The 25,649-nt window shown below is 39.9% G+C and overlaps 2 protein-coding genes across 4 annotated transcripts in view; one reads left to right on the top strand and one right to left on the bottom strand.

Moving 5' to 3' along the window:
* LOC121934154 overlaps positions 1-12,678 on the top strand; it is a 57,790-nt gene extending 45,112 nt beyond the window's left edge. Inside the window, exons 2-7 of the mRNA XM_042474288.1 lie at positions 3,000-3,024; positions 5,004-5,042; positions 5,278-5,379; positions 7,046-7,148; positions 9,983-10,771; positions 12,210-12,678. Of these exons, the coding sequence (XP_042330222.1) occupies positions 5,031-5,042; positions 5,278-5,379; positions 7,046-7,148; positions 9,983-10,771; positions 12,210-12,256 (1,053 nt within the window). The 5' untranslated portion in view covers positions 3,000-3,024; positions 5,004-5,030 and the 3' untranslated portion in view covers positions 12,257-12,678. The remainder of the gene's footprint in view (positions 1-2,999; positions 3,025-5,003; positions 5,043-5,277; positions 5,380-7,045; positions 7,149-9,982; positions 10,772-12,209) is intronic.
* Positions 12,679-12,688: 10 nt separating this feature from the next.
* PDCD6 (programmed cell death 6) overlaps positions 12,689-25,649 on the bottom strand; it is a 16,096-nt gene continuing 3,135 nt past the window's right edge. Inside the window, exons 3-7 of one of the 3 annotated variants that reach the window (XM_042474289.1) lie at positions 24,319-24,363; positions 20,874-21,026; positions 16,430-16,533; positions 16,231-16,340; positions 12,689-14,904 (exon numbers count right to left, since the gene is read on the bottom strand). In XM_042474289.1, coding sequence (XP_042330223.1) covers positions 14,763-14,904; positions 16,231-16,340; positions 16,430-16,533; positions 20,874-21,026; positions 24,319-24,363 — 554 coding nt within the window. In that variant the 3' untranslated portion in view covers positions 12,689-14,762. Of the gene's footprint in view, positions 14,905-16,230; positions 16,341-16,429; positions 16,534-20,867; positions 21,027-24,318; positions 24,364-25,649 lie in introns of all 3 variants that reach the window. The other 2 variants (XM_042474290.1, XM_042474291.1) reach the window with 2 other exon arrangements.

The raw sequence follows: 25,649 nt of genomic DNA on the forward strand, positions 1-25,649 counted from the left end.
GAAGGGAGGAGGGAAGCGAGGGAGGGGAGGGAGAAGGAACTTTTGTCCCAATGGCGGCGGCGCGCCGCCATTGGGACAAATGGGACTTGAGCATACGCGGATTTTGTTATACGCGGGGGGGTCCGGAATGGATCCCCCGCATATAACAAGGACCTACTGTATTCTTGGAGGTATAAAACAAGCATTGTCAAAAACTGTAAATTGTCGAGATGTGGAACCATTAACTGCTCTGGTAAATAGATCAGGCGGTCCCAACCTATACCTGTTGAATAAGTGGGGGACTCTAAAAAGAGGCCAAACCTTCCCCAGAAAAGAAGTGGCCCCCCCCAGAGAGAGAGAGAGAGAGAGAGACACTCTTCCTTTGAACCCAGATGGTAGTATTTTCCTCTCCCCATGTTGCCTCATACTGACCAAGTGTGTGTAGGGCAATATCACCCCAGTTCTGCTCACTCTGTGTGCGTGGTCATGTGTTTTATGCCCCCACTGGTCTTGTCTGTCTCTCATCCCACCCGTCCCTGGCCAATTCAGTCCCTTCATTTAGCTGCTGCAATGCATCTGTTGTTATTGCTCCTGCCTCATCTCATCTCGGCCCCCCCCCCCCTGCCTTGTGTTAGCTGGGCAGAGGAGAGGTGGAATACAGTCCCAGCTTTGTTCACCTTGTGTGTGTCTGTGTAGATGCACACACCTCCACCAGTCCCATAAACCTCTCCTCCATCCCTCCCCCAATAATCACTGCTGCTGCTGCCTTCCTTTGTAGTGATTGCAAGGAGTAGATTGGCCAGGAGGGAGGGTGGGAGGCAGATTGACTGATGGGACTACGGGAGGTGTGCATGTGCTGGAGCTGGGGCGGTTCTCCAGCTCCTCCTGGCCAGCATGAGGGATGGGGGGGGGACATCAGCAAAAGAAGCAGCAGTAACTGCAGCCATGTTGAATGAAGGAAGAGGTTCGGCTGGGGAGAAAGTGGAGGGGCTGAAGGGACTGGCACAGACATGCACATTTGCACACATGCACAGGGATAGGATGGGTGGAGCTGGTCGATATTTCCACCCTTCTTATCTGGTTGGTGCATGGGATGGGGCAAAGGAAAGCAGAAAGTAGCAGTAACTGGAGCCACTCTGTGAGAGGGAAAAAAAGAGGTTGGGGAAATTACACCAGGTGATGAGGTCCCTGTGGGAATACATTTCTGTTTAATTTTAACTCAGCCATAGCTCCTCTAAGAGAAGTGAGGGTTGTACTGTAGGCTGTTAGCTCCAGATCTTCTGTCTTTAATATCATCTGTTCCTGGTAGCTTGTTTTTCACCATTTTTCTTACTGCAGCTTCCACCTTGCTTTGTAGAATGTGGAGTCTGCAAAATTACAGACAGATCAGTTTGATGTTAATACCAGGCATAATTCTAGATCAGATTATAAAATACCTGGTTTATCAGAGAAGAAAGCATTGATTTCCCAGCGCTAGCATTGGTATATTCAGAATAAGCAATGTGAAATTAACCTTATTTTGTTTTAATGTGGTTAATAGTTTGGTAGATCAGGACTATGCTAATTTCATTAAAGTGTTGGACATAATCTTGCTTGATAGCTTTGTTAATAAGAAAGCTGATTGACTAACTACAATTGATAATTGGTTACTAATTAGAGATCTGAACACCAGGAGGGGGAAGGTTTGGAAAAAAAATCACCTTCATGCCTTTTTTCCACCAAAAAGTAGGATTATGGAATATTTTCTTTCAGAGCGATAATAAAATACAGTGGGTCCTTTCCTTACATGGGGGATCTGTTCCAGACAACACTGCATAAGGCAAAAAAATGCATATGCTCAAGCTCCATTGAAAACAATTGGGTTCGTGCATGTAGCGTGGTGCGGTGCACCATGGGCACGCACACCATTCTTTTTGTTACAGCACAGCTTCAGCATAAGCTGTGAAAGCTGTTTATGATGTGCACTGTATTTAAGACAACTTATTACAAATGAACTGCCACAATCATTTTTAAAAGTTATGTAAGAGGAAAACATTTATGCAAATCTGTGTACAGTAGCAGATCATTACATTTTCGGGTGTCCATGGCCTTTCTCATGTCTTTTTGTGGGAATGAATATATTATGTCAGCATGACACTATGGATAACAAGAGTAGGCAAAATAATTTTGTGTTTTATTCTGATGCTTTGTTTTGTTTTTATTGGGGGCTTTTTTTTGCCATTTCTTCAAACTGGCAAAAACAATAGGTTCCTTATTGTTTACGTGTTCCTTACAGTTCAGGACCATCATAATGCCAATTCTGACCAAAAACATTTTTGGTATAAATTCAGTTATTATATTTGGAACAAGTTACGTTTTTAGTATATCATTTATGACAATTTTACACCAAATCAAGTTACCTATAATATTCTTAACTAAGTGATTTTCAATCTGAAAATGGTGCTAATATTTTTCAAAATTTCCCACTTTCCACTTTTTTCTGAAAAAATGGGGAAAGCCTTCTTTTCATGGCTTCAAAATTTTCGGAAATTTTACATCTTTGTCATTAGTAGCTTAATACCAAGCTGAAGGGAACTGAAGTTGTGTTTTCACAGAGTCCAGCATAATTCTATGGTCAATATCTGGCAGATGTTGACCACAGAGTTGCACTGGAGGACCTAGAGATTCCTAAAGAGGTGTTCTCTCATGTAAAAACATAATGTTTTTGTTATTTGCGGTTTTTCCACATTTACTGGGGTCCTATGGAGGAACGTGTGTATGTATAAAATTACTTTTAGGCTATGTATATAAGGTGTATATGAAACAAGAGTTTTGTATTTAGACCTGAGTTCCATCTCCAAGATATCTCATTAAGTATATGCAAATATTCCAAAAGCTGAATAAATCCAAAATCCAAAATACTTTGGTCCCAAACATTTCGGACAACAGAGACTCAACCTGTAGTTCCTTTCCTGAGTTGAAGGGATATTTTGTTCCAGTTCTTTTTTTTAACCTTACTATTTTTTTATCTCTTATTTTAGGTTTTCCAGTGGTTACAAGCCTGAGGTATGTGTATATTATGCTCTTTTTAGATATGCTTTTGAATATTCCTGTATTCTTGAATAGGTTTTCTACTTTGTATACATTAAATGTTAAAAGAGATAGTGGTTCTTTGTGTACATGCCTTATGTGAATCAATAAGAAATACTAAAAAACAACAACTTTATTTTCCAAAGTTTCCATTCAAAGGGTAATGTGAAAAGATGATAGTAAATTCTTCTCTTTCTCCTGAAAACATTTTAAAAAGCTTCTGTGAAATACTATGTTGTAAAGATCAACTCTGTTTTCATTGCCTGGGCTTCTGTTCTGTATTAGGTTCTTTAGATACTCTTTCCATCCCTAAAAGTTAGAAAAAATCTGCTAGATGTTAATGAACAAGATGCATAACCAGGGGCAATGATGAAAGTTGTGCAATTTTTCTGTGTCAGCCAGTGGGCTTCTACATATCCTGCTGTATGTTTTCACACCTAAGGATAGTTTGGTAATTTGTACTCTCCTGCCACGTAGTAAGATAGTTTTTATCATACAAAGTACAAATGTGTAGTGAACTGGTTTAAATCTTAATCAGGTATTAAATAGAAACACCTCCAACATAGAGGGTTTTTTTCAATACAGTTGAATGGTCTGGGTTCATGGACATGGACCCTAAATGACTTTCTTGTACCCTCCTTCCATCAATAGGTTCTAGAGTCTTTGGTAACATCAGGTAGAAAATAGGATAGGAAAATTTCCTTTGGCCTGGTTATAGATGGCTTTGATCACCTTTGTGGGTGAAGTGTGCCATGAACTAAATAAACAAGGGGGGTGTATCCTTTGGTTCTACTGGACCTCTTGATAGCTTTTATACTAATGACCTTTGTCTCCTTCTGGGCCATCTTGCTGGGACCCACGAAGCACGTTTTACAGTTGCTTTGTTGGTTCGTGGTCTCAGAAAGTAGTGCCTGGGGACTGCTGCTTGACCCCTTGACCTAGGGGCCCCCTCAGGGCTCAGTTCTGTCCCCCATGCTATTTAACATATACATGAAACTGCTGGGAGATGTTGTCCAGAGTTTTGGGGTTTGGAGCCATCAGTGTGTAGATGACACCCAACTCTACTACTCCTTTTCATCACAATCCAGGGAAGACTTTTTTGTCCCAAACCAATGTCTGTCATCAGTAATGGACTGGATGAGGGTAAACAAACTGGAACTTAATCCATACAAGATAGATATGCTCCGATCAGTCAAACAGCAGAGTAGGGAACAGGTATTTAGCCTATGTTAAGTAGGGTTACACTCCCACTGAAGATGCAGGTTTGTAGGTTAGGTAAGCTTCTGGATTCAACTCTGAGCTTAGAAGCTAGGTTTCAGCCATGGCTAGGAGTACATTTACACAGTTAAAACCTGTGTGCCAGCTGAACCTGTTCCTTGAGACAGCAGATCAGGCCACAATGACACAATGCTAACTAAGGCATCCCGGTTCAATTGCAGTAATGTGCTTTATGTGGGGCTTCCTTTGAAGATAGTTCAAAAATGCTTTGGGGAGAGGATGGTCACTGGAGGCCTTTTTTGAGCAGGATATGAAGATTTGATATTAGATCCTTGCCTAGGGAAAATGATCTATAAAGCCTTTTACTGTTTTAATTCCAGACTATTTGACAGACTGTGGCCTGTTACACACTGCCAAAATAAAGCTGCTTCGAGTCTCTTTGGAGGTATGCTATTTAAATGATGCATAAGTCCCAAGAGTCCGGAGGTTGCGCCAAAGCCACACTCCATTGCTAAGCACTGGAGTGCAGCTTTGATGCAGCTTCCGGATTCTTAGGATGCATGCATCATTTAAACAGCATACCTCCAAAGAGACCCAAAGCAGATTTATATAAGCCTCCTGCTACTTCTGACAGGTCACTAGCCCATTTGGGAATGGAATGATACTCTAAGCCTCTGTTACTTTGATTGTGTAATTTTAAAATGTTAGTATTAATTTAGAGTCTTATTTTCCTACAGAATGATCCAGTTCGGAGAGTAAAAGCTATGGAATATATGGTAAAGTAGAAATGCTCAACCATTTTTAGGTTATGGATACATTTGCTATTTCAATAAAGTGTGGCTATGTCTTAAAATGGCTGTTGTGGTGGCATGGCTTGTCACAAAATAATTTCAGTGTTAAGTACAGAACAGGCATTAGGAAGAACAAATGGTTTATAGAAATGCATGCAGCTGGAAATGGGTTTTACTATTGCAATATTTAATTCTTAACTGTTTTTTTAAACATTGACAGGAAGACTTTGAGATAACATCAGATAAAGAAGCTGCTCTAGTAATAACCATTGCACAGTCTTTGTCAGAAGCTCTGAAGGCCTTTTGTGAAAAGAAAGCAACTGTAAGTAAATGAAACCATATTGTATCACATATATGTTTTACTGTATGATTTATTGTATTTCACAAACCGTAATGTCTTTCTGAAGTATTCACCCCTCCCCACATGTTACCACATTTTGTTATGTTACAATTTTGAACTGAAATGGATTTATGTGGCATAGATACCACTTGATACATACTAGCAACCCAACACAGTGAAAGTGCAAAATATATGTATTGTGCCACAAAATTTAAGTAAACAAAACTGCAGTGGCACTTGTTGTTTTCATAACTATTCACTCCCCCAAATCAATGCTTAGAATGATAGAATCATAAAGTTGGAAGAGACCACTGGGCCATCCAGTCCAAATCTGCCAGGGAGGAACACAGAATCAAAACACACCCATTAGAAGACCATCCAGCCTCTGTTTAAAAACCTCCAAAGAAAGAGACTCCCCCACACTCTCAGGCAGCATATTACACTGTCAAACAGCCTTGACCATTAGAAAGTTTGTCTTGATGTTGAAAAGGAATCTCTTTTCCTGTACTGTAGTTTGAATCAATTGCTTTGGTCCTAGTCTCTGGAGTTGCAGAAAACAAGCTTGCTCCATCCTCAATATGACACCCCTTCAAATATTTTAACAGGGCTATAATATCATCTCTTAACTATCTCTTCTCTAGGCTCTCTAGCCCCCCCCCCCCCTCCATAGGCTTTTCTTTTAGGCAAGGAATACTCAGAGGTGGTTTGGCCAGTTCCTTCTTCTGAAATAGTCTGTAGCACCTGGTATTCCTTGGCGGTCTTCTGTCCAAATACTAACCAAGGCTGACACTGCTTATCTTTTTTTCTTATTTTTCTGAGCCTGCTTCATCAGTCAAAAGATTAAGTTGTTTCAAACAAACGTGAACTGCTTACATCCATCTTTTTTTCCCATTTCTGAACCATACCTTCTAACTTCATTATTTCAACTCAGAGGTTTATTTCCAGGGGAGTAAATGGCATTATTAAGCTATTCCCAAGCCATAAAAACTTAGTTGGAAGAGACCCCTAGGGCCATCCATTCTAACCCCCTGCCATGAAAGCACCCACTTCTGTTTAAAACCCTCCAAAGGGATTAATGTTATAGATATATAACTTAGTATGCTATAGCCAAAGGATGAACAAAATTTTTAAAATGTAGAACTCTAAAGGTGTTGTCCCCAAACACTTTGTTATTCTTGGGATACTTCTTTTCATTTCAGGTCCTGAGAGTTGTAGATGGCTGGTTATCTTGTGCTTTCTCTATCAAAGTTTGTATTAGGCAGATTGACCTTAAAATGATAAACAGTGGCCTGTTACAGACTGCCAAAATAAAGCTGCTTCGGGTCTCTTTGGAGGTATGCTATTTAAATGATGCATGGGTCCTAACAGTCTGGAGGTCGCGCCAAAGCCACACTCCATTCCCAAGCACTGGAGTGCAGCTTTGGTGCAGCTTCTGGATTGTTAGGATGCATGCATCATTTAAACAGCATACCTCCAAAGAGACCCGAAGCAGCTTTATTTTGGCAGTCTGTAACAGGCCAGTGAAACTCATGGAGTTTCCCACAAGAGATTCACGATTCTTCCCCAGAAGAATCTGGTTTTGAAAATATTCATGTTTGGGGAGGGGGATAACACACAATGCAGTAAGGTTTATTTTTTTTCCTTGTAGCTCAAGCACATTAAAAGCCTACCACCACTGATGAAACAAGGAATGCGAAATACCAATCAGCATAAATCCATCAAGGCATCTGAATACTACCAGGATCATCCAGGTATTTTGAGTTGTCTTCAGTGTAACGATAATGGAGAGAAATGTTTGAATACTAGTTTTTCAATTGCTTGCATTTAAAGATTTATAGGGTTGTTTTTTGTTTTAAATTGTACATGAAGATAAACCAGGTATAGGCCTGGAGATACCACAATTCACTCATGTTTTTTTTAGTCTGGTAATAGATGTGTTTAACATATCACTACCAAAGTGATACAGTTGGCTCTTTGTAGCTGCAGGGTTCCATTCCAGACCCCTCCAGATAGCCAAATCTGTGGGACATCATGTCCTCTTCTTCCCAGTAGTGTTGTGATGTGCGTGTAACCACATGCACATGCCACCATTGGGGAGAACAGGGTGCGGCTATCTGTGGATGTTCCAATCAATGGATGACAAGTCCATAGAAGAGGAGAGCTGACTATATTTGTGGTCTCTTTCTTATAACTAAATTGGGTCAGCCCTTCCCCCAAGAAAACATCCCCATCTGCTATATCCCTTCTGCTCTTTTTTTTACACACACAAACACAAATTACTAGCAGTCACAGAGGAGTCCACAGACAGGTAATAGAATCACACAGCATTAAGTTAATTTTCTTGTTTTGTATTTTTAAAAAAATTGTATTAAAACTGTTGGAACTGTCATATCTGTATTAAGAATAGAACTCAGAAAAAGATAAATTGTCAGAGAAAGCTTAATAATTTATCTCAGAGACAGATACATTATTAACAAGCTGGGTACTCATTTTAGCAACCTCAAAAGGATGCAAGTCTGTTAAGCCTGAGCTGTGGCTGGTATTAGAAGGTTAAGAGGTGATATTATAGCCCTGTTTAAATACTTGAAGGGATGTCAAATTGAGGAGGGAGCAAGCTTGTTTTCTGCTGCTCCAGAGAAGAGGACCCAGAGCATTGGATGCAAGCTCCAGGAAGAGATTCCACCTCAACATTAGGAGGAACTTCCTGACAGTAAGGGCTGTTAGACAGTGGAACACACTCCCTCAGAGTATGGTGGAGTCTCCTTCCTTAGAGGTCTTCAAACAGAGGCTGGATGGCCATCTGTTGGGGATACTTTGATTGTGATTTCCTGCATGGCAGGGGGTTGGACTGGATGGCCCTTGCGGTCTCTTCCAACTCTACGATTCTATGAAAACTATATATGTTATAGCCTTGTATGGGTGGGCAGCATTATGCTTATGTTTCAGGGTTGTTGTTTTTTTTTGCAATTCATTTAAGACTCAGTAAATATTTGACTTGTTTGCAGTTACATGTCCACCTCCTGCTTGTATAGCTTGCTAATCTCCCATTTGTGTGAATCACAGAGACCATGAAGGAGGACAGCTTGCATACCTGTTACTGTAGTTCTTTTGGTTGTCATATGTGAACTCTCAGAACCCTGTCCCATCTTTCCCTCATGTTCTGGTTGTTCTATGGATTTCTGCATTGTGTCCATGGAACTGTTGGTTCTGGTGGTAAGCCCCATATAAATGACTGCTGGAGGGGGGGGGGGCTATTATCAAAGTGCTTATGTAATGCTTTAGAAGGGTGTGAGTTAACAGATGAGCATTCAAAGAATTAGTTACAGGAATGCAATCTGTCCTTCCATTGCTATCCAAGGAAGATACTTGGTTCTTCCACTGTCAGTTTTGCTGTTTTGCCACATGTTCAACCAAACTGGGAGGGGTTACTAATACCCTAGAGGGCAGGATTAAAATTGAAAATGACCATGACAGGTAGAGGGCTGGCCTAAAGCTAACAAGATGAATTTAAACAGGGAGAAATATAAGGCAGAAAAAAATGAAATGCACAAATATACTGTAGGATGGGAGACACCTGGCTAGAGAGCAGTGTATATGAAAGGGATCTAGGAGTCTTAGTAGACCACAAGCTGAACATGAATCAGCAGTGTGATGCAGCAGCCAAGAAAGCCAACCGGATCCTTTGTTGAATCAATAGGTGTATAGTATCTAGATCAAGGGAAATGATAGTGGCACTATACTCTGCTTCAGAGACTAGGACAAGGAGCAATGGATTCAAACTAAAGGAAAAGGGATTCCACCTAAATCTCAGGAGGAACTTCCTGATGGTCAGAGACATTCAACAGTGAAATATGTTGCCTCGGATGGTGGTGGAGTCTCTTTTTTTGGAGATTTTAAACAGGCTGGATGGCCATCTGTTAAGGGTGCTTTTATTAGTGTTCCTGCTTGGCAGAGTGTTGGACTCAGTGGCCCTTGTGGTTTCTTCCAACTCTGCGATTCTATGAAATTATGAATATTGTAATTTAAATATGCAGATGGTCAGTGTCCTATGATGGACTAGGAAGAATGTAGGCTGCATGCAGTCCTCAAGGTCTTGAAGCCTCCAGACCCTCCCACTTTAGATTTATGCACATTGATTTTTTGCCACATTGCTCCAGACTGTTAAAAACGGCTTCAAAACACTGCACCCTGACATAAAGCAAAATACCTTAGTGGAAGGGCCACAGCTCTGCCCTGAGAGAAATGTGAGAATTCCTTTTCTTTTTAAAATCTTCCATGAGGCCCAGGTATCAAAGTGCTTAGATACCCAGAGGAGGCTGTAATATCTGTGACCTCACTGTTGTGGCCTTCTGTCCTCTTACTTGAAATCAAACTCCACCGGGGATTCTAATTCTACTGCATGTAGTGTTGTTGCTTCCAATAAAGTTGCATCAGAGTAGGCAGATCCAGTATAAATTCTTGCCGAAACAGAATGACGCCACCTCTGTACCTTTGGAAAATATTTTTTTGGGCTTTCCAGGAATTCTGAAAAAGCATCAGTAAACATATAGCAGTAGCCTTTTAAACTTTGTATTTTTTTCCCTAGGAGACAGTTGGAATCATGGGTGCCTGACGAAAGGACTCGCACAATTGCAGCATGCACCAAATATTTCATCCACCCCTACCAACTCCTATGCTTACCAAATGAGAGAGAAAGCCTCTTCATATGGCCTAAATTGTAAAGATCTTGCAACAATGTATACTCTTGAGAGTTCACTTGCGCTTCAGCCAGGCGGCTTTGGTACTGGAATTGAGTGGATGAAGCAATTCAACCAATCTGTTTCTGCTAATTTCCAGTTTGCAACAGTTAAAGAAAAGACTCCCTACTTAAAAACATCCCAGAATAGTTACTTAAAACATTACCAAGATGGAAGTCAAGTACCCAGTAACAGAATAGCAGATAATAGGCTAAGAAACTGGGGCGGTTTTAGGACTTCACATGATTTAAGAGCATCTTCTTTTACTCCCATCTCATACTCTCCACCAAGAACATACCAGGCAAGTTATGCTTTACAAAAACATCCCTCATGGTATCATGATGGGCCTGACAATAGTAATCTGCCTGCATCTTCATCTTCTTTTGAAAGCAGTGGACTTGACTGGGAACAACAAGCTGACTACCCAAAACCTGTCCTCGATGATGATGTGGCATCCTATACACCCTTTCCTGGTGGCAGTCTGAACCAGCAGCAAAACACACAAATTTATAATAATGCAGGGTGTGGAAGTAAAACTAACCTTATTGCTGATATTATGAGCCAACTTCAAGGAAATGATGCAGCAACATTGGCTAACATGATTCAACAGCTGGTACCCTATTATCCAGATCTTCAAAGTAAGTGCATGAAGTATTTAATCTTCAAGTCTTGATCAGGTTAATGCAGAGGAATATGGAGAGTTACATTGAGCTTAGACTGCCTATCTTAGAGAAGATTCTGCGTATGGTCAGAAAATTATGGTATGACTTGCTATAGGCTACCCACTAAGAACATGAACAAGAATCCAGCAGAATTAGTGTCACAATAGCCTCCCCCCCTTTTTTTTCTGGGCACTACAGATTATTGCTGGTCAGTGAAAATTAAGGAAATACATACTGCTGTTTGGGCAGTTACAGAGGTGGCAAAAATCCTAGAATTCATATGCATTAGAAAAAAGGCTCAATACATTATAAAAGTTATTTTTGGAAATACAGTATTTTTAGTAATAGTGTTAGCAGTGCATTTTTTAAAATGTAAGCAGCATTTTATCTTAAAATTATGCTTGCTTCCTTCCTGGTGTGATGGTTTGAAAACTGGAAAGGAAGTTGAAATTATCCACATAGTGGACATTTTCAAGTGCCATTGTATGAATTACTCCTCATACTGCTTCAGAATTGCAAATACCTACCTGTTAAACATGGGAAAATTCTAATCTCTCTTTAATTGCTGGGAGTTGGGACTAGTGTCCTTCAGTAATGCCATCCGACTATCTGCACATAAGTATGACTGCCACGCCACGACTTAATGCTACTTGTAGCCCACTAGACCAGAAAACTATCTCACTCCTTTTCTTAGATTTACAGTGGTCCCTTGGCTTATATGAGGGATCCATTCCAGACCCCCCCCAGCCAAAAAATGTGCATGCTCAAGTCCCTATTCAATTGAATGGGGCTTGTGCTTGCAGTACAGAAGAGCGTGCGTGCTGCGGGTACACCATTTTCTCTCACCGTGCGGCTTCCGAGTAAGCAGGAAACTGTATGGGGCATCTGCCTATAGCACAGGTGCACTGTATTATCACAGTGTTCTGGAATTTGCTTTGTTGTCAATTACTATCAGGTCAGTTCAACTTTTGGCCCATCATCATGAGCCCAGTGGAGGTCTCGGAGACTTAGGGCTGCGACTTCCTTGAGTCCATCCATATGCAGTGAAGTCTTCCTCTTTTCCTACTGCCTTCTGTTTTACCAAGCATTATCTTTTCTAGTGTGTCATATATTCTCATGATATAGCCAAAATACAGTAATTTCAGTTTAGACAAATGGCCTCCAGTGTGAGTTCATATTGATTTACTCTGTGACGCATCTTTTTAGCAGTCTGTGGTATCTTCTCCAGCATTACATTTCAAATGAGTTGATTTTTTTCATATAATTTGCTTCACTATCCATCCTTCACAACCATACATAGAATTTGGAAATAGAATGGCCTGGACAATCCTAATGTTAATATTCAGTTATATAGCTTATATGTTAGTTTATTTTAAACCAACATTTAGCTGACATGATTTTTCTTCTCCCCTAGACATTGATATTCATGCATTTGCTCAAACTTTGAGTGAAATGAACTAAGAATCCAATGAAGTAGAAGTGACTCAAGCTGAGATCTTGTTGCAGAAACAAAGAATCAACAGCATTGATTTCTGAAACGTAGAAGTACTGAAACTCTTCATGTTTTAATACAGAGCAAAAAATTGCAAATCCTTTGAAAGGCCACCATTCACTATTCCTACTTATAAACTTAACATTCAACTGCAAATATGTTAGTTTCTACTCAGAAATTTTTTTCCAGAATGTGAATATTTTTCCTTGCTTCTCTCTGTACCATGGAGTTAGTATGCAGTGTATCAGTACTTGCAATCTCTGAAACAAAGCTAATAGCCAACTGTATTGCCTAAAATTCTCCTAACTGTAATCCTGTCCCATTCCATCCTGGTGATCTTTTGTTAACCTCCACTCATGGAGAACATAATAAAGTATATGATTCAAAGCAAGGACAAGTGGTTCTGGATATGTAATATGATTTCTTTATTTTTCACTATGAAATCTGGAGGATGGGAGAAAGTTTGTATAGTAATATTTAATAGAAAATTTGTGTTTGTTTTACATAAATGACATCAATAAAAGGCTGTCGATTATGTATTTATGAACATTTTTTATGTAAATTAGCACATGCAACTTCAAGTAAGCACTTTTTTACACAATTTTCTTCTTCCATTTCTTCTTAATGGATCTCAAAATAAAGAAGACAATTCTTTGAAATGGTCCAACTTGCATTTACATGGCAACAAACATTTTTATCAGGTACAGTACCTTACAAATGTATTTAAACCCCCCCCCCATGTTCTCATTTTGTTGTGTTATCATTTTGAATTAAGAATTGGCATTGAACCATTTTGGCTTTATCAAATCAGAGAAACTTTCCCAATGTTGTTCTGTGCCTTTGAATAGTTTCTGACTTATGACTTTATTCTGAACTCATTTTGGTAGGTTCTGGCTGTTAATGGCCTGATACAGATGTCAGGGAGGTGCCATACTTGGGCCAAAATTAGGGCTGGGGACCGCACAGCAACCGCACGCTCCCCAGCCCTAGTTCATATAGACGGCACCATTTTGGAAGTGCGTCATCCATATACAGTGTGGGATGGTGACTTCATGCGTGCACCGCCTCGACACGGACCAGCGCGTGCGTGACATCACTGCGATTCTGCAGGGCGCTCTGGGCGCCCTTTCAGCGTTGCGGATGGCCACACCAGCGATGCTAAGGGTGGCCCCTTTCTCCTCTTCTCCGCGCTTGTCGGGGTGTCTGGGGGCATGAAGCCCCACGGACACCTCTTTCTAGGCCTGGAAAAGTGCTAGGTTGGGGCCTCTGGGCTGCCAGTGAGGCTGCCCTGGCCCCAATCTACCGCATAAAGGGGCGGCTGCGGATCGCCCCTTTTCTGCGGTTTGTACTGGGCCAATGATGCTATTTGTTCAGATATGCTCCCCAACATAGTTAGGGGACTTCCAGAACCTGGAGGGTTCTTGTCAATTACTTATATGCCTTATGGAAGCAAGTCAGTTATATGTGCACCAGAGAACTGGCGAGTGCTGATGCAACCAAGTGCCAGTGTTATTGTTTACTTAACACTTGTGCCACAGTTTGTTCCTTTGGTGTTGAGTATCTTGTGTATATCAAATAGTAACAATGGCAGTTAAATCTAATTCTAGGTTGTAACACAACAAAATATGGAAAAGACAGTGGAGTGGTGATAAAAATTTCTGCAAGGTGTTGGCACATCCAGGTTTTGGACAAACAATACAAATAAGGGAAGGGTAGCACATATTATACTTTTGGCCACTTAATGCACCACCCCCAGTTTAATAGGACAGTTCATGCCGCAGTATGGAAGTTACTGGAAGCCTAGAACCAAAGTACCTAACCTCAATCTGCCTTTGAAGCCTGCAAGGGTTTGATGGAATGGATGAGCTTGAACAATCTTCATATGAGTGCACTATACCAGTTTGTTTGACTCTTCATGGTTTTGAACTACATTTCCCAGCAGCCTTAGGTTGCATAGTCATTGGTAAGGAATGGGAATTCCGATCTGTAGAAAATATGGAGACTTACTGCACTTCAGTGTTACAGCTAAAGTTGTAGCCAAAGATTGGAATGAGAGGAATTACTGAGCACTCTGTGTTTATGGATGAATTATTCTCACAAGGAAGATATGCATCTTTAACATATTAGCAGATACAGCCTAAGCAAACAAGTATGTCACTACAGCCCAGCAAAAAACTAAAGAATTTTTGCTTGGAAGACACAGGTTACAATTAGGGCACTGTTATTTTTAATAAGTATTTTTTTGTTTTTTTTAAAGGCACATGCAATAGTGTTCATTTGAATGAGAAGCAACTGTACTGTTTGGCATTTAAATGTTATACTTCCAGCAATGTAAACTACACAATGCAGTACTGAATTATTTAGTAGCAAGTGCTAGGGCCATAATTGGTAACATCTTTTAAAAAAGTAATGCACAATTAACCCTCTCCTATACAATACATGGGGATGAAAAATTGCCCATTTCTGTTTTGATATTTAAGTTGTCAACTCTAGTCCATATTGCAGTGATTGTTTACTATCATACAACACTGAACACCATGGAAAGGTACTGTTCATAAGACACTTGTATCCAGCCATCTTGATCAGTATCATATCGTCTGAAGACATCAGTCCATTTCTAAAAACAAAAAGACTCTTGTTATTTTCTTACAGGCAAAACTGATCAGTTCTACCAGTAAAATCTGTACATTGAGAAACAATAATGAATGTTTAGTTACTCAGATTAGTATACAGTCAGCCCTCCGTATCCACATATTTTTTATCCCTGGATACAAACATCCATGGCTTGGAAATATTTTGAAAATATATAAATTCCAAAAAGCAAACCTTAATTTTGCCATATTATATAAGGGACACCATTTTACTATTCCATTGTACTTAATGGGACTTGAACATGCATGGATTTTATTATCCATGGGGGGTCCTGGGATAACCTCTAGCAGATAATAAGGGCCCACTGTAGTTTATCACTGAAGTCAACTGAAAGCTATAGCCATGAGTGAGCAGAATCAGGCCTTTGGTGTCTTGTTGAACTGTTCTAGAAATAGCGACTGTGCCCTATTTTCATTCTGCATGTCTGAAACAAAACAATTTTCACATAAGAAATGGTAACCAATATTCTTCCTTTCTTTATCTGGTGTATGCTTCACATTTCCTCTGTTGGTCACATAAGAGTAAGGGTGGGCAAAGTGTAACCCTGAAGATGCATGTGATCTTCAACCTGCACAGATTACAAATTTTCAGGCTAAAATATTGTTAGACTGCCTCTTCTGGAAGACTCTGGAGCAGCGATTTAACTTTTAAATAAGTGGTAGGGCACCTCTTCACTGTTTGACATAAAACAGCTGTTGTTCAAAAGCCTAATCAGTCCTCTAGCCACATTTAGTTTTGGCTTTTTCATCTTTCTCCACACCTTGTGCCCCTTGCAGGAACCTGGGGCAGAAAACTGCTCCTTGGACTCCTCATATTTGGTCACTCTTGGTTAAGAGGACCCATTAGGAGATGGTAGAAGTGGACACTGGGGTAACAATGGAAGTGGTAAAGCTGCTAAGAACAAAATGAGTGATTAGGGAAACTAGTGGGGGGCAGGGGAGAGATCTGTATGTGAAGCATTCCTGCCCAGAAGGAAGGCCAGGATCCTAAGAAGTAGTGGAGATTTCGGTGATGAGTAAATAGCTTTAGTTTGTTAGGAGTGTAGGCAGACAGAAATTTGGGAGGGCAATATTAAAGGAGATAGTTGTATTCAAATTCTTGGGCTTGTATTTTAGCAACAGCAATATATTTTTCTGTAAAAAGTGCTTTTGTGACTCTGTGCCACCACAACATTTCAATACTTGCTGGTAGTTATCTGAGAGTGGCTATAATATTTTCTCAATTTCAGTTGTGTCCACTTATCCAAAAAGATTGGAAATCCTTGTCTTAAGCACTCATCCCAGTTTATTACCTGCAAGACAACACAGCATTGAATGAAGTCATCAAAGGCCACTTGTCCTCTTCTTTGTCTGTCAAACTTCTGAATAAGGAGATCATAGAATTGGTCAGACAGCCGATAACCTTAATAGAATCAAAAGCATTAATCAACAAAGGAAATTACTCTTTAAGAGTCAGTTACATTACAGGTATAACTGCTAGCTAAGACAAACCTCCAGGCGCCTGATGAAGGGGGCTGGAATCCACAAAAGCTTACACCAAATGTCATAAAATTTCATAGTCTTTAAGGTGCCACCGTGCTTGAGTTTGCAGTACTCTGGAGTTATCAAGCAATATGACAATTTATAGAAAATTCACACAATTAAGAAATGGGAAGAAACCTACACAAGCAAGACAAATGTAGAAAGTACAATATATGTAAATTTCAGATACATAACTTTAATGAAACTACAAAAAGTTGAAAATAAAGAACAAGTAGTTCTTTACAAAATGCTACTAATTTCTAAAAAAAATCAGACACATAAATCAGGTTTATGAACATCAATTAAGATGGAAAACAAGTCCCTCAAATCATGGCTAATATGCTCTTTTGTTAACATAGTGTAATACAGTGGACAGTGACTATCACTGATGGATTAGAATCATGGCGATGAACCTATGGCATGTGTGCCCTCTGACAGGCAAAGCCATCTCTGAAGGCACATGGAGAGACATATGGCACACCTGTTGCTCCTCTTCCCCGCCCTCCCATGCCCAGAGACAGTTAAAGGAGTTAAAGGCACGGGAGGGTGGGGGAAGAGGAGGAACAGGGTCACACACCTGTTCTTCCTCTCCCCCACCCTGCCGTGATATTGTCTCCAGAGAAGTCCCACCCCAAGAATGCAGATGTCCCACTCCTGGAAGACCCGGCACCAGCTAACACTTGGCATGGGAACGCCTTTCAGTTTGGGCACTCAGTAGGTTCGCTATCACATGACTAGAACTTGGAAATCCTGGTTCGCCACCATGGGCCTAGATTCATTCACAGTATTTGAACTTGTTCCTTTTAACTATCTGACATATGTATATGAAGCTGCTGAAAGAGGTCAATCAGAATTTTGAAGCTTAGTGTCACTGGTATGCTGATATTCAATTTTCTTCTTTCCTATTTAAATCCAAGGAAGTTATTTCATTTAAAGATCTGCATCTCATGTGGATGAGGGAAACAGAAGCATAATCCAACTACTGAGACAGAGATGCTTCAGGTTATTTGAAAGGCAGAACAGGGAACAGGGAACAGGGATTCAGCCCCAAATTTTCATGTCTAGGGTTTTGTGGTTGCCAGGAGTGTGCTGGTACAGTTGAACCTACTATGCAAGCTTTGCCTGTTCCCAGCCCTCTGGAATTTAATACTGGGCTGCTGTCAGCATCAGAGTCCCTCAGAATTCCTGCCATACTTGCTAATAACTTTGGCTATACTTGCTTTGTATTAACAGATGATGGGTTATGTCATACCCATGGTGTTGCTGGAAATAATGGTTATCTTTGGAAGTTGGTTAATGAGCAGATATGAAGGGGAAGTAACAATTCCGAGACCTACCAAGGTCAGTCCTGTGAGAATGCCTGTGTGACACTGCAGGATCTCTTAGATCTCTCATACTAGATCTCAGATCCCCTCACACTGTGCTTGGATCCCACCACACTGGGTCCAAATTATGTGATGACCAATGGGATACACAGGTTTCTTCCCCTACCTGATCCTAAACAGTTTGAGGCTTCTTTTCCTTCAGAACTATCTTCCTATCCCTTGGTCCTCTCACTAACTTTATTATTAATTGTTCTTATTACTCTTGGTAGCATGTTTGATGTTATCTATAAATTACTTCAGACCACTCTTAGTTCACCTTAGTAAACACACTAAAAAAATAACTTTTGTTTACATGCAGAACGTATGGTAGTATCTTAGTAGTTGGTTCTCAAGCTTGTGGTTACAGTACACATATTACTTCAGTTGTTACAAATTTACTATGTTTAAGTTCCCTTACTGACTTGATTAACATAGAACACACTCGTTTAATATCACTGGACTTCTCTTGTCCTTTTAAAGTTCTTTTTCTGGGAGTCTGAATCCCATCCAGGTTAAACCTTATTCCTAACTGCACTTCCTGGCAGTTCTAAAACACCCTCCTGCCTCAGCAAGGCTTGACATACTCAGCTCTAGCCTCTTTAACGGATCCTCCTCTTTTTTATATCCACTCATGAGGCAGGCCCCCATGGCTTTGCAGCCTATCCCTGATTGGATACTCTGAACATTCCATTTGCCAGAGCTTCTCCATAGACTGGTACAGAGAGAGACAGGGGTGAGGGTGTTGTCCTGGCATGAGGATGTTTTGGAATGGAAGGGAATAGGATTTGAGCATGCAAAAGAGATTGAATTGTTCTGCGCTTTAATATACTGTGTAACTGTAAACTGCTTTAGTACTAGCAACACTACCATCCTGCAAACCACTTTAGTTTTTCAAATGAAGTTTTACTGTTTTCATACTGAGGCTTAGATTTCTGAACTAAGGTCAGCCAGTACATCATCATTGCTGTTTAAAGGAATATACAATCCATCCCAAGCATTAAGATTAGTAGTGAGGGCTTTCTCTCATTCTTCCCACCTTCACCGATGGGGTTGGTGAGGACTCAGGGGAGAGCCTTCTCCATGACTGCTCCCAGACTGTGGAACTCCTTTCCTCAGGAGGTCAGGTCTGCCCCCCCTACCAGTTGTCATTTCACTGGCAGCTTAAGACATTTTTATGTAGGCAAGATTTTGGTGCATGAATTTTACTTCTGTTGTGCTGTGTGCTGTAAATGCTTTATGGTTTTTACTGGTTTTAAATATGTCTTTTTAATTTTTGTTTTAATTATTTTTTTTAACTTTTGCAATCAGTATTTTTACTTTTGTCTTTTTTAAATTATTGTAATCTGCCTTGAATCCCATTGTGGGAGAAACATGGAATATAAGCCCTATAAGTAAATGAATTAATAAATGTGAGTCATTTTTTGTTGTGTTGCATTTTGTTTTTATTTGAAAAAATTTGAATAAGATACTGCTAGCTATCTTAAAGGACAATATGTAAATTTAACAGATTTGTTACTCAGAATTCTCCTCTAGATAAATGGCTAGGTCCTGGAATGTAATATCCTGTTCTTATCATCAGACTTTAAGCAAAAGTTAGCACCTTTTTATTTGTACTGAATTAATAAAGATTATCATAAATTAAAAAAAAATAAACAAAAGTTTAAATCCTACACTAAATCTGCTCAGTCTGAACAAGGTCTTCCTGATTCCTTTTTAAACAGTGGCCTCTATTCTGTGGATAAGAGAACTTAGAAATATACAAGTTGAAAATTACAATGTGGCAGAATTCTACTATGACAGAATGGGGAGCAAATAATCTACAAAATTCACTTTACTACTCTCCATCTCTCTCCATCTAACAGGTGCCCACAACATAGAAGCCAATAATCTAAGCAGGTCTTTCATGTTTCTTAAATTCCATCAATTTTAAGACTCCTGGGGCCAGCCAGATCTGAAAATTTTTGCCTCCCAACCCAACACTTCCACTGTGTTGAGAGGAGATTGAGGAGAACTTTTTTGTATGCATTCTCCACCTATTACTGACCCAAAGTGTGCTTCAAAGAACAAAATGCTTGGCCACTCTTATATGGCAGTCATACTACTACTAGCTTCACTAAGCACTTTCATGTACAGTACTTACAACAATATCAGGGCTGAGCCATAGGCACCTAGTTAAGTTGGGAAGCAAAATCACAATGGTGGGTCAAGTTAAAGAAGAATCCACAGGAATGTATCAGAGCTAGGTAAACTTTGGTGCTCAGGCAAGGCACAACTCACAGAAAATCCATTCAACAATTTTCCTCTCCAACAGAATCCAGTATCAGCCTGGGTAAACAGAGCTAACCCAGGGCCTCAACTACCAGTCAAATGCTTCAATACAGTTCTGTGGTCTACCACATTGCTTTATAAACACATCTTTTTAAAATAATCTAAATCAGAAATTTAATTGTAAAGCAATTGAAACTAAACCGATATCCTCAATGGTTTAACTTCCTAGGTTTTTACATTCCACAGGAAAAAAGAACAGAAAATATCTATTGGTGATAATCGTAGAATCATAGATTATGCATGCTTAATTATGCAGGCCATAATGCATGCTTAAACCTACAATTTTTCAAGGGCTTTCACACAACTCACTCTGACTACTGTGCATTAGTAAATGCATTAGTTGAACAGTGGAATTCTCTCAGGAATTCTTGAAATAAAAGCTTTCTCAAGTTGTCTCTTGGTTATAATGAAACCAGTTCCCTAAAAACGTTAATTTAAAAACTTAATGCTGGCATAACACCATTTACTTAAACTGCATGTATTTCTAAAAACAAAGATCTAACAAATGTTTCTCCCTGTATGTTATTTTTGAGTAAAAAATTCAGAACAATATAAGCTTTTCAGAGTATTATTTTCAGTGGATTCTTTGAAAAAACACAATGGGAACAGTAAGCTCATTTCCACATTTGTATCTTAGAATATTCCAAAATATGATATGGTCCAATTTTCTAGATCAGCCTGCCATGCATGGTCAACTATAATTGCAAATGAATTACCAAAACCTGTTAGTGCTTGCTTTAGTTCATGTTTGTCAATCAGTCCAGAATTGTCTCTGTCATATGTGCGAAACACATTCTGCCAGTCGGAGATGTATTTCCAGACTCCAGTGAATTCATTGAAGTTCACACCACCTTTGTTCTCTCTGTCAAACATGGCTGAAACAAACAACCCAAATATTAATACATTTAACATACAGAAAGCTACGTTATTTCTTTATTATACTCTGAGGTTATCAAACAGATTGCATACATTTATTGTTTATAAAAATGACATATAATGGTGTAAAACATCAGGTATATATAACCAGTAAAATCACAGAATCACAGAGTTGGAAGGGAACACAAGGAACATTTAGTCCAATCATAAAGGAATACACAAGCAAGCACACCTGAAAAGATGCCCATCTTCTGTTTAAATGACTCCAAAGATAGTGAGCCCACCACCCTATGAGCATATAACCAATTTCAAATTCACCTAGCAGGAATAGTGTCTAGGCCAGTTGTTCCCAAACTGTGCGCCATGGCAGCTCAGTGTACAGGAAGATATTTTTATCCATCCTCCCACTGTTTCACCTGGCTCAACTTTGCTGGCTGAAAGAAATGGAAGCAAAGAGGATGGTGGTGACTCAGCTATTGATCAACTTTGCTGGCTGGAGGAAACAGCAGTAGCAGCAGCAGGGGTAGAAAAGATGAATAGAGCAGTGATGGCCCATAGCAATACATTTCTGCTGCTGGACTGCAGTGGTGGTAAGAATGGAGGCCACAGAGAAGAAATGCTAGAGTCATTGACAGGGTAGAGTGTTTCCAGTTTGCTCGAAGTCAATGAGATCAAGGAAGGAGTTGTCCACAATTTCCAAATTACTTATATCAAACAGGGAAGGAGTAGCAGAGCTTCCGGAAATGTGGCCTGTGCTTGAACACAGTGCAATACCTGGTTTTCTATTGGTGTGTGTTGCTGTAGCACTGGAATGCCCAGAGATTTACACATGCTTAGCATTTGGTTAACAAGTGCCTTGAAGTTGTCAGTAGAAGAAGGTTCATGTCACTGAAGGAGCTGGGTGGCGATTTCCTTGTTGGAACAATCACTGAATCTGAGTCTGAACCTGAATCCTATGTAGCAGATATGGTCAGAGCATGTACAGCTTGATCTACTGCAGTAGACCTCTCCGAAGCCACCGCAGTAGAGGCAGAGGGCAGGATCTTTTCCTTACCATTCATGGCTACTTCTTCAACACGCATGGTTTGGGACAACACAGGTTCTTGATTGGGGGAATGAGGCAACCTCCCGAGAGATTTGCTCCTTTACCCTTGTACTCTGCCAAATTGAAGCAAGAATGACTGTCTGTGCTTTACACTCAGAATGGTATCATTTGTGTCTAGAACGATAATTTGTGTAAGCCTTGTTCTTATAGTGGCAAGTATATTGCCACAACCATCGCAGGTCGAGTTCTGAGAATCTGAATAATGGGAAGGTGACCAAGATCCTCTCTATGTGCTGGTCAAGACATCTATGGCCTTGACCACTGCCATGTTGAGAATGCCAGTAGTATTGGTGTTGAGGGTATCCTCAGTAGGAAGAGGATGAATCAGAGCCAGATCTTGATGTTGAGCGATAAGAGGACCGAGAGTGATGTTGACAATGGTGATGCAATGATGGTACAGGAGGCAGAAGCCTTGACAAGAGAGGGTGAAACTGTTATTTGGGCCTGTTCATACAGGAGAGTTTTGAGATGAAACTCTCTCTTGCCTCTTGCTTGCGGCATGAAGTCAGAGCAACGAGAGCAGAAAGTGACTACGTAGGATTCACCCAAGCACTGGAGGCATCATTACATCCCACCCATCCTAGGATTTTGATGCCACATTTGACGCACTTGTTGAAAGATGCCGGCAAGATTGAAGTGCCCAGAGGGCTAACGTGGTCTTGCAGCCAGCACTGACAAAGTATGAAGAATTCCTATTGCTGGTCAATAAATGTGAACATAGTTCCTCTGGAAGCAGCTGCAGCAGTAGATGAAAAGGAACTGGTGGTTTTGGTGGGAAACCCTTATATAAAACAGCCAGAGGTGGGCAGGGCTACCACCAAAACACTTCAGAACAATGTACGGTAAACCATTTTGAAAGAGGCACTGTGCAGGAGCAGGATAGCCCATTTGTGTGAGTCACAGAGATAATGAAGAAAAAATTATCTTTCCATCTCAAGTTCTTGTCTACTTCCTTTACAGCTCCCTTCCAAATTCTAGTCTTCTTCTGATTTCTTGACTGCAATCTCCACCCCGTTTGAGCCAAGCTATGGAAAATGTTGAACTACTTCAATGTCTTTAACATCTTCTTTAAAGTTATGCAAATCTGTGGTCATTATTTTTGTTTTCTTAATGTTCAACTGTAAACCTGCCTTTGCACTTTCTTCATTAACTGTTCCAAGTCTTTGTTATTTTCTGATGATAGAGTGGTGTAATTTGCATATCTTAAATTGTTGATGTTCTTTCCTCTAATTTGCATGCCTCCCTTCTCTAAGTCTAATCCGGCTTTATGTATGATATGTTCAGTGTACAAGTTAAACAGGTAGGGTGATAAAATGCAATCTTTCTTGACACCCTTGCCACTTGAAACCATTCCATTTCAACATATTCTGTCCTAATGGTAGTCTCCTGGCTTAAATTTCCCTTTGGTTTCTCGGATCTTGTTTTTCCTTGTTTGGTATCATATTCTATTTCTCTACATTGACTATTATAGTTCCCTTTGTCCCTCCATGCAAGTTGCTGAACAGTTGCATTCTGTTCTGACCCTCTTTCTTTCCCCTTTTGCTTCTCATCTATTCCTTAACTGCTTTAAGAATGTCACCTATCATCCACTGAGACTTCTCTTTCATTTTTCTGCAAACAGTGTCTTTTTGAGTCCCTCCCTGACAATGTCCCTGGCTTCAGAGTTATTCTCTCCCCCAGTTAATTAGGCTTAATAGTGTGAATCTATTTTTTACATTATCTTTAAATTCTATGGGGATGTTCTTCATATTGTTTTTACACAATGGCTGATTTAGTGTTCTTTCATTTTACTCTAATTTTTGACATTAGTAAATCTCTGCCACAATCTGTCCTTTAGTGAGTGATGCAAGGAATTTATTATGAAAAGTAACTTTTCAAGCTCTGCTTCACATGTTGTTGAACTACAACTCCCAGCATTTCTCACCATTAGCTGTGCTGGCTAGGATTGCTGTCACATCTAGTCCAACAACATCTGAAAGACTGCATTATTCCCACCCTTGAGCAATGGTTTAAGAGAGAAGACAGAAAGCAAACAGTATTAAACCAAACACACTTTCTATTCTCTACACAGACATATTCTGAACATTTTAGGACAGAACATCTTTGATAAACCTATATGAGTTCAACATAAAAATCAAAATGCTTCCAAGAGTGAAAAAAAAAGCAAGAACATGCATATCACTTACATAAGATAGATCTAACAGTTGCTGGATTAAATGGAGTCCATGTTCCTGGAAGAGAAAGTAACCAAGCTATCAACATACATATATCGGGGGGGAAATGACAGTAATAAATTCATAACTACAGGGTCAACAGAAACTAAAATGGTCAGAATTAATACTTATTCTCAGTTATTCTCATGTATTGGCCTATTTTCTTAAAAAGCAATTATCAGACAACCTTCTGGAAGAATTAGGAGTTTGGCTTTCATCAGACATTCCAGTACTATAGTGTGCTGTTGTAGCTAAGTTATTTTACAGGTAGGGCAATGAGAAAAAGGCAAGAAAAAGGACTGACTGATTTCAATTTTTCAACTTTACTCAATTCAGTCTGAAGGAGTCTGGTGTAACAATTACAGACCAGTGAACTAGGATTTGGAAAAGACATTCAGCCATCCATTTTGCTGTGTACTTTGGTTCAGTCACTACTTCTCAGTCTACTTCCTGGGGTAGTTCTAAAATTAAAGATGGAATCATCACATTTGCTGGCCTGAGTTCCTTGAAGGAAGGGAAGGATATAAATCTAGTAAAATATTCTGCTTTGTCACTTACCAAAGCAGGCTTCCTAAATACATCTGTATGTATAAAGCCAAGGGCATGACCTGCTTAAAAAGTTAAAACATTAGAGATGTAAAATTTCCAGAAATGTTGAAGGCATGGGAAGATTTTTAAAAAAAATTTCTGGAAAAAAATTAAAAGCTTTTTTTAATGGAAAAAAATCCAGTATTAGGACGCTTTACAGACTGAAAGTCACGTTTGTTATTTTAGGAACTTAGAATGCAACTTGACTTAGCATAAAAGTACTGTTTGACATATTTGAAGTTTTTCAGAAAACAGTAATAATTTGTATTTACGTATTTTTATATGGTCCTGAACTGTAAAAATGATATGGAATTTGCTTGCTTTTGACAGCTTGAGAAGCAAGCAAAAAAAACCAACAGCAGAAACCTGCATTATTAGCAAACCAAGGAAAATTATTTTGTCTAACTTAGTCCTCAGAGTATGGCAATGGCAAATCCTCTCTAAAGTAACTTGCCAAGAAAACCTTAAGATAAGTCTTAGGGTCGCCATAAGTAAAACTTTATGATTGGTCCGTTCTGGCCCCCCCCCCGCGTATGCCAAAATCTGCATATGCTGAAGTCGCATTCTATCCAATGGTGGTGCGCGTGCATGCGCGCCGCCTTTGGGGACGAAAGTCTCTCTCCTCCCCTCCTCTTTCCCCCCTCCTTCCTAACTCCCTCCCTCCCTCTTACCTTCCCTCCCTGCCACCACCACCTCCTTGTTCTCACTGCTGCTGT

Source organism: Sceloporus undulatus, chromosome 6 (genome assembly GCF_019175285.1).
Source record: "Sceloporus undulatus isolate JIND9_A2432 ecotype Alabama chromosome 6, SceUnd_v1.1, whole genome shotgun sequence".
NCBI lineage: Eukaryota > Metazoa > Chordata > Lepidosauria > Squamata > Phrynosomatidae > Sceloporus > Sceloporus undulatus.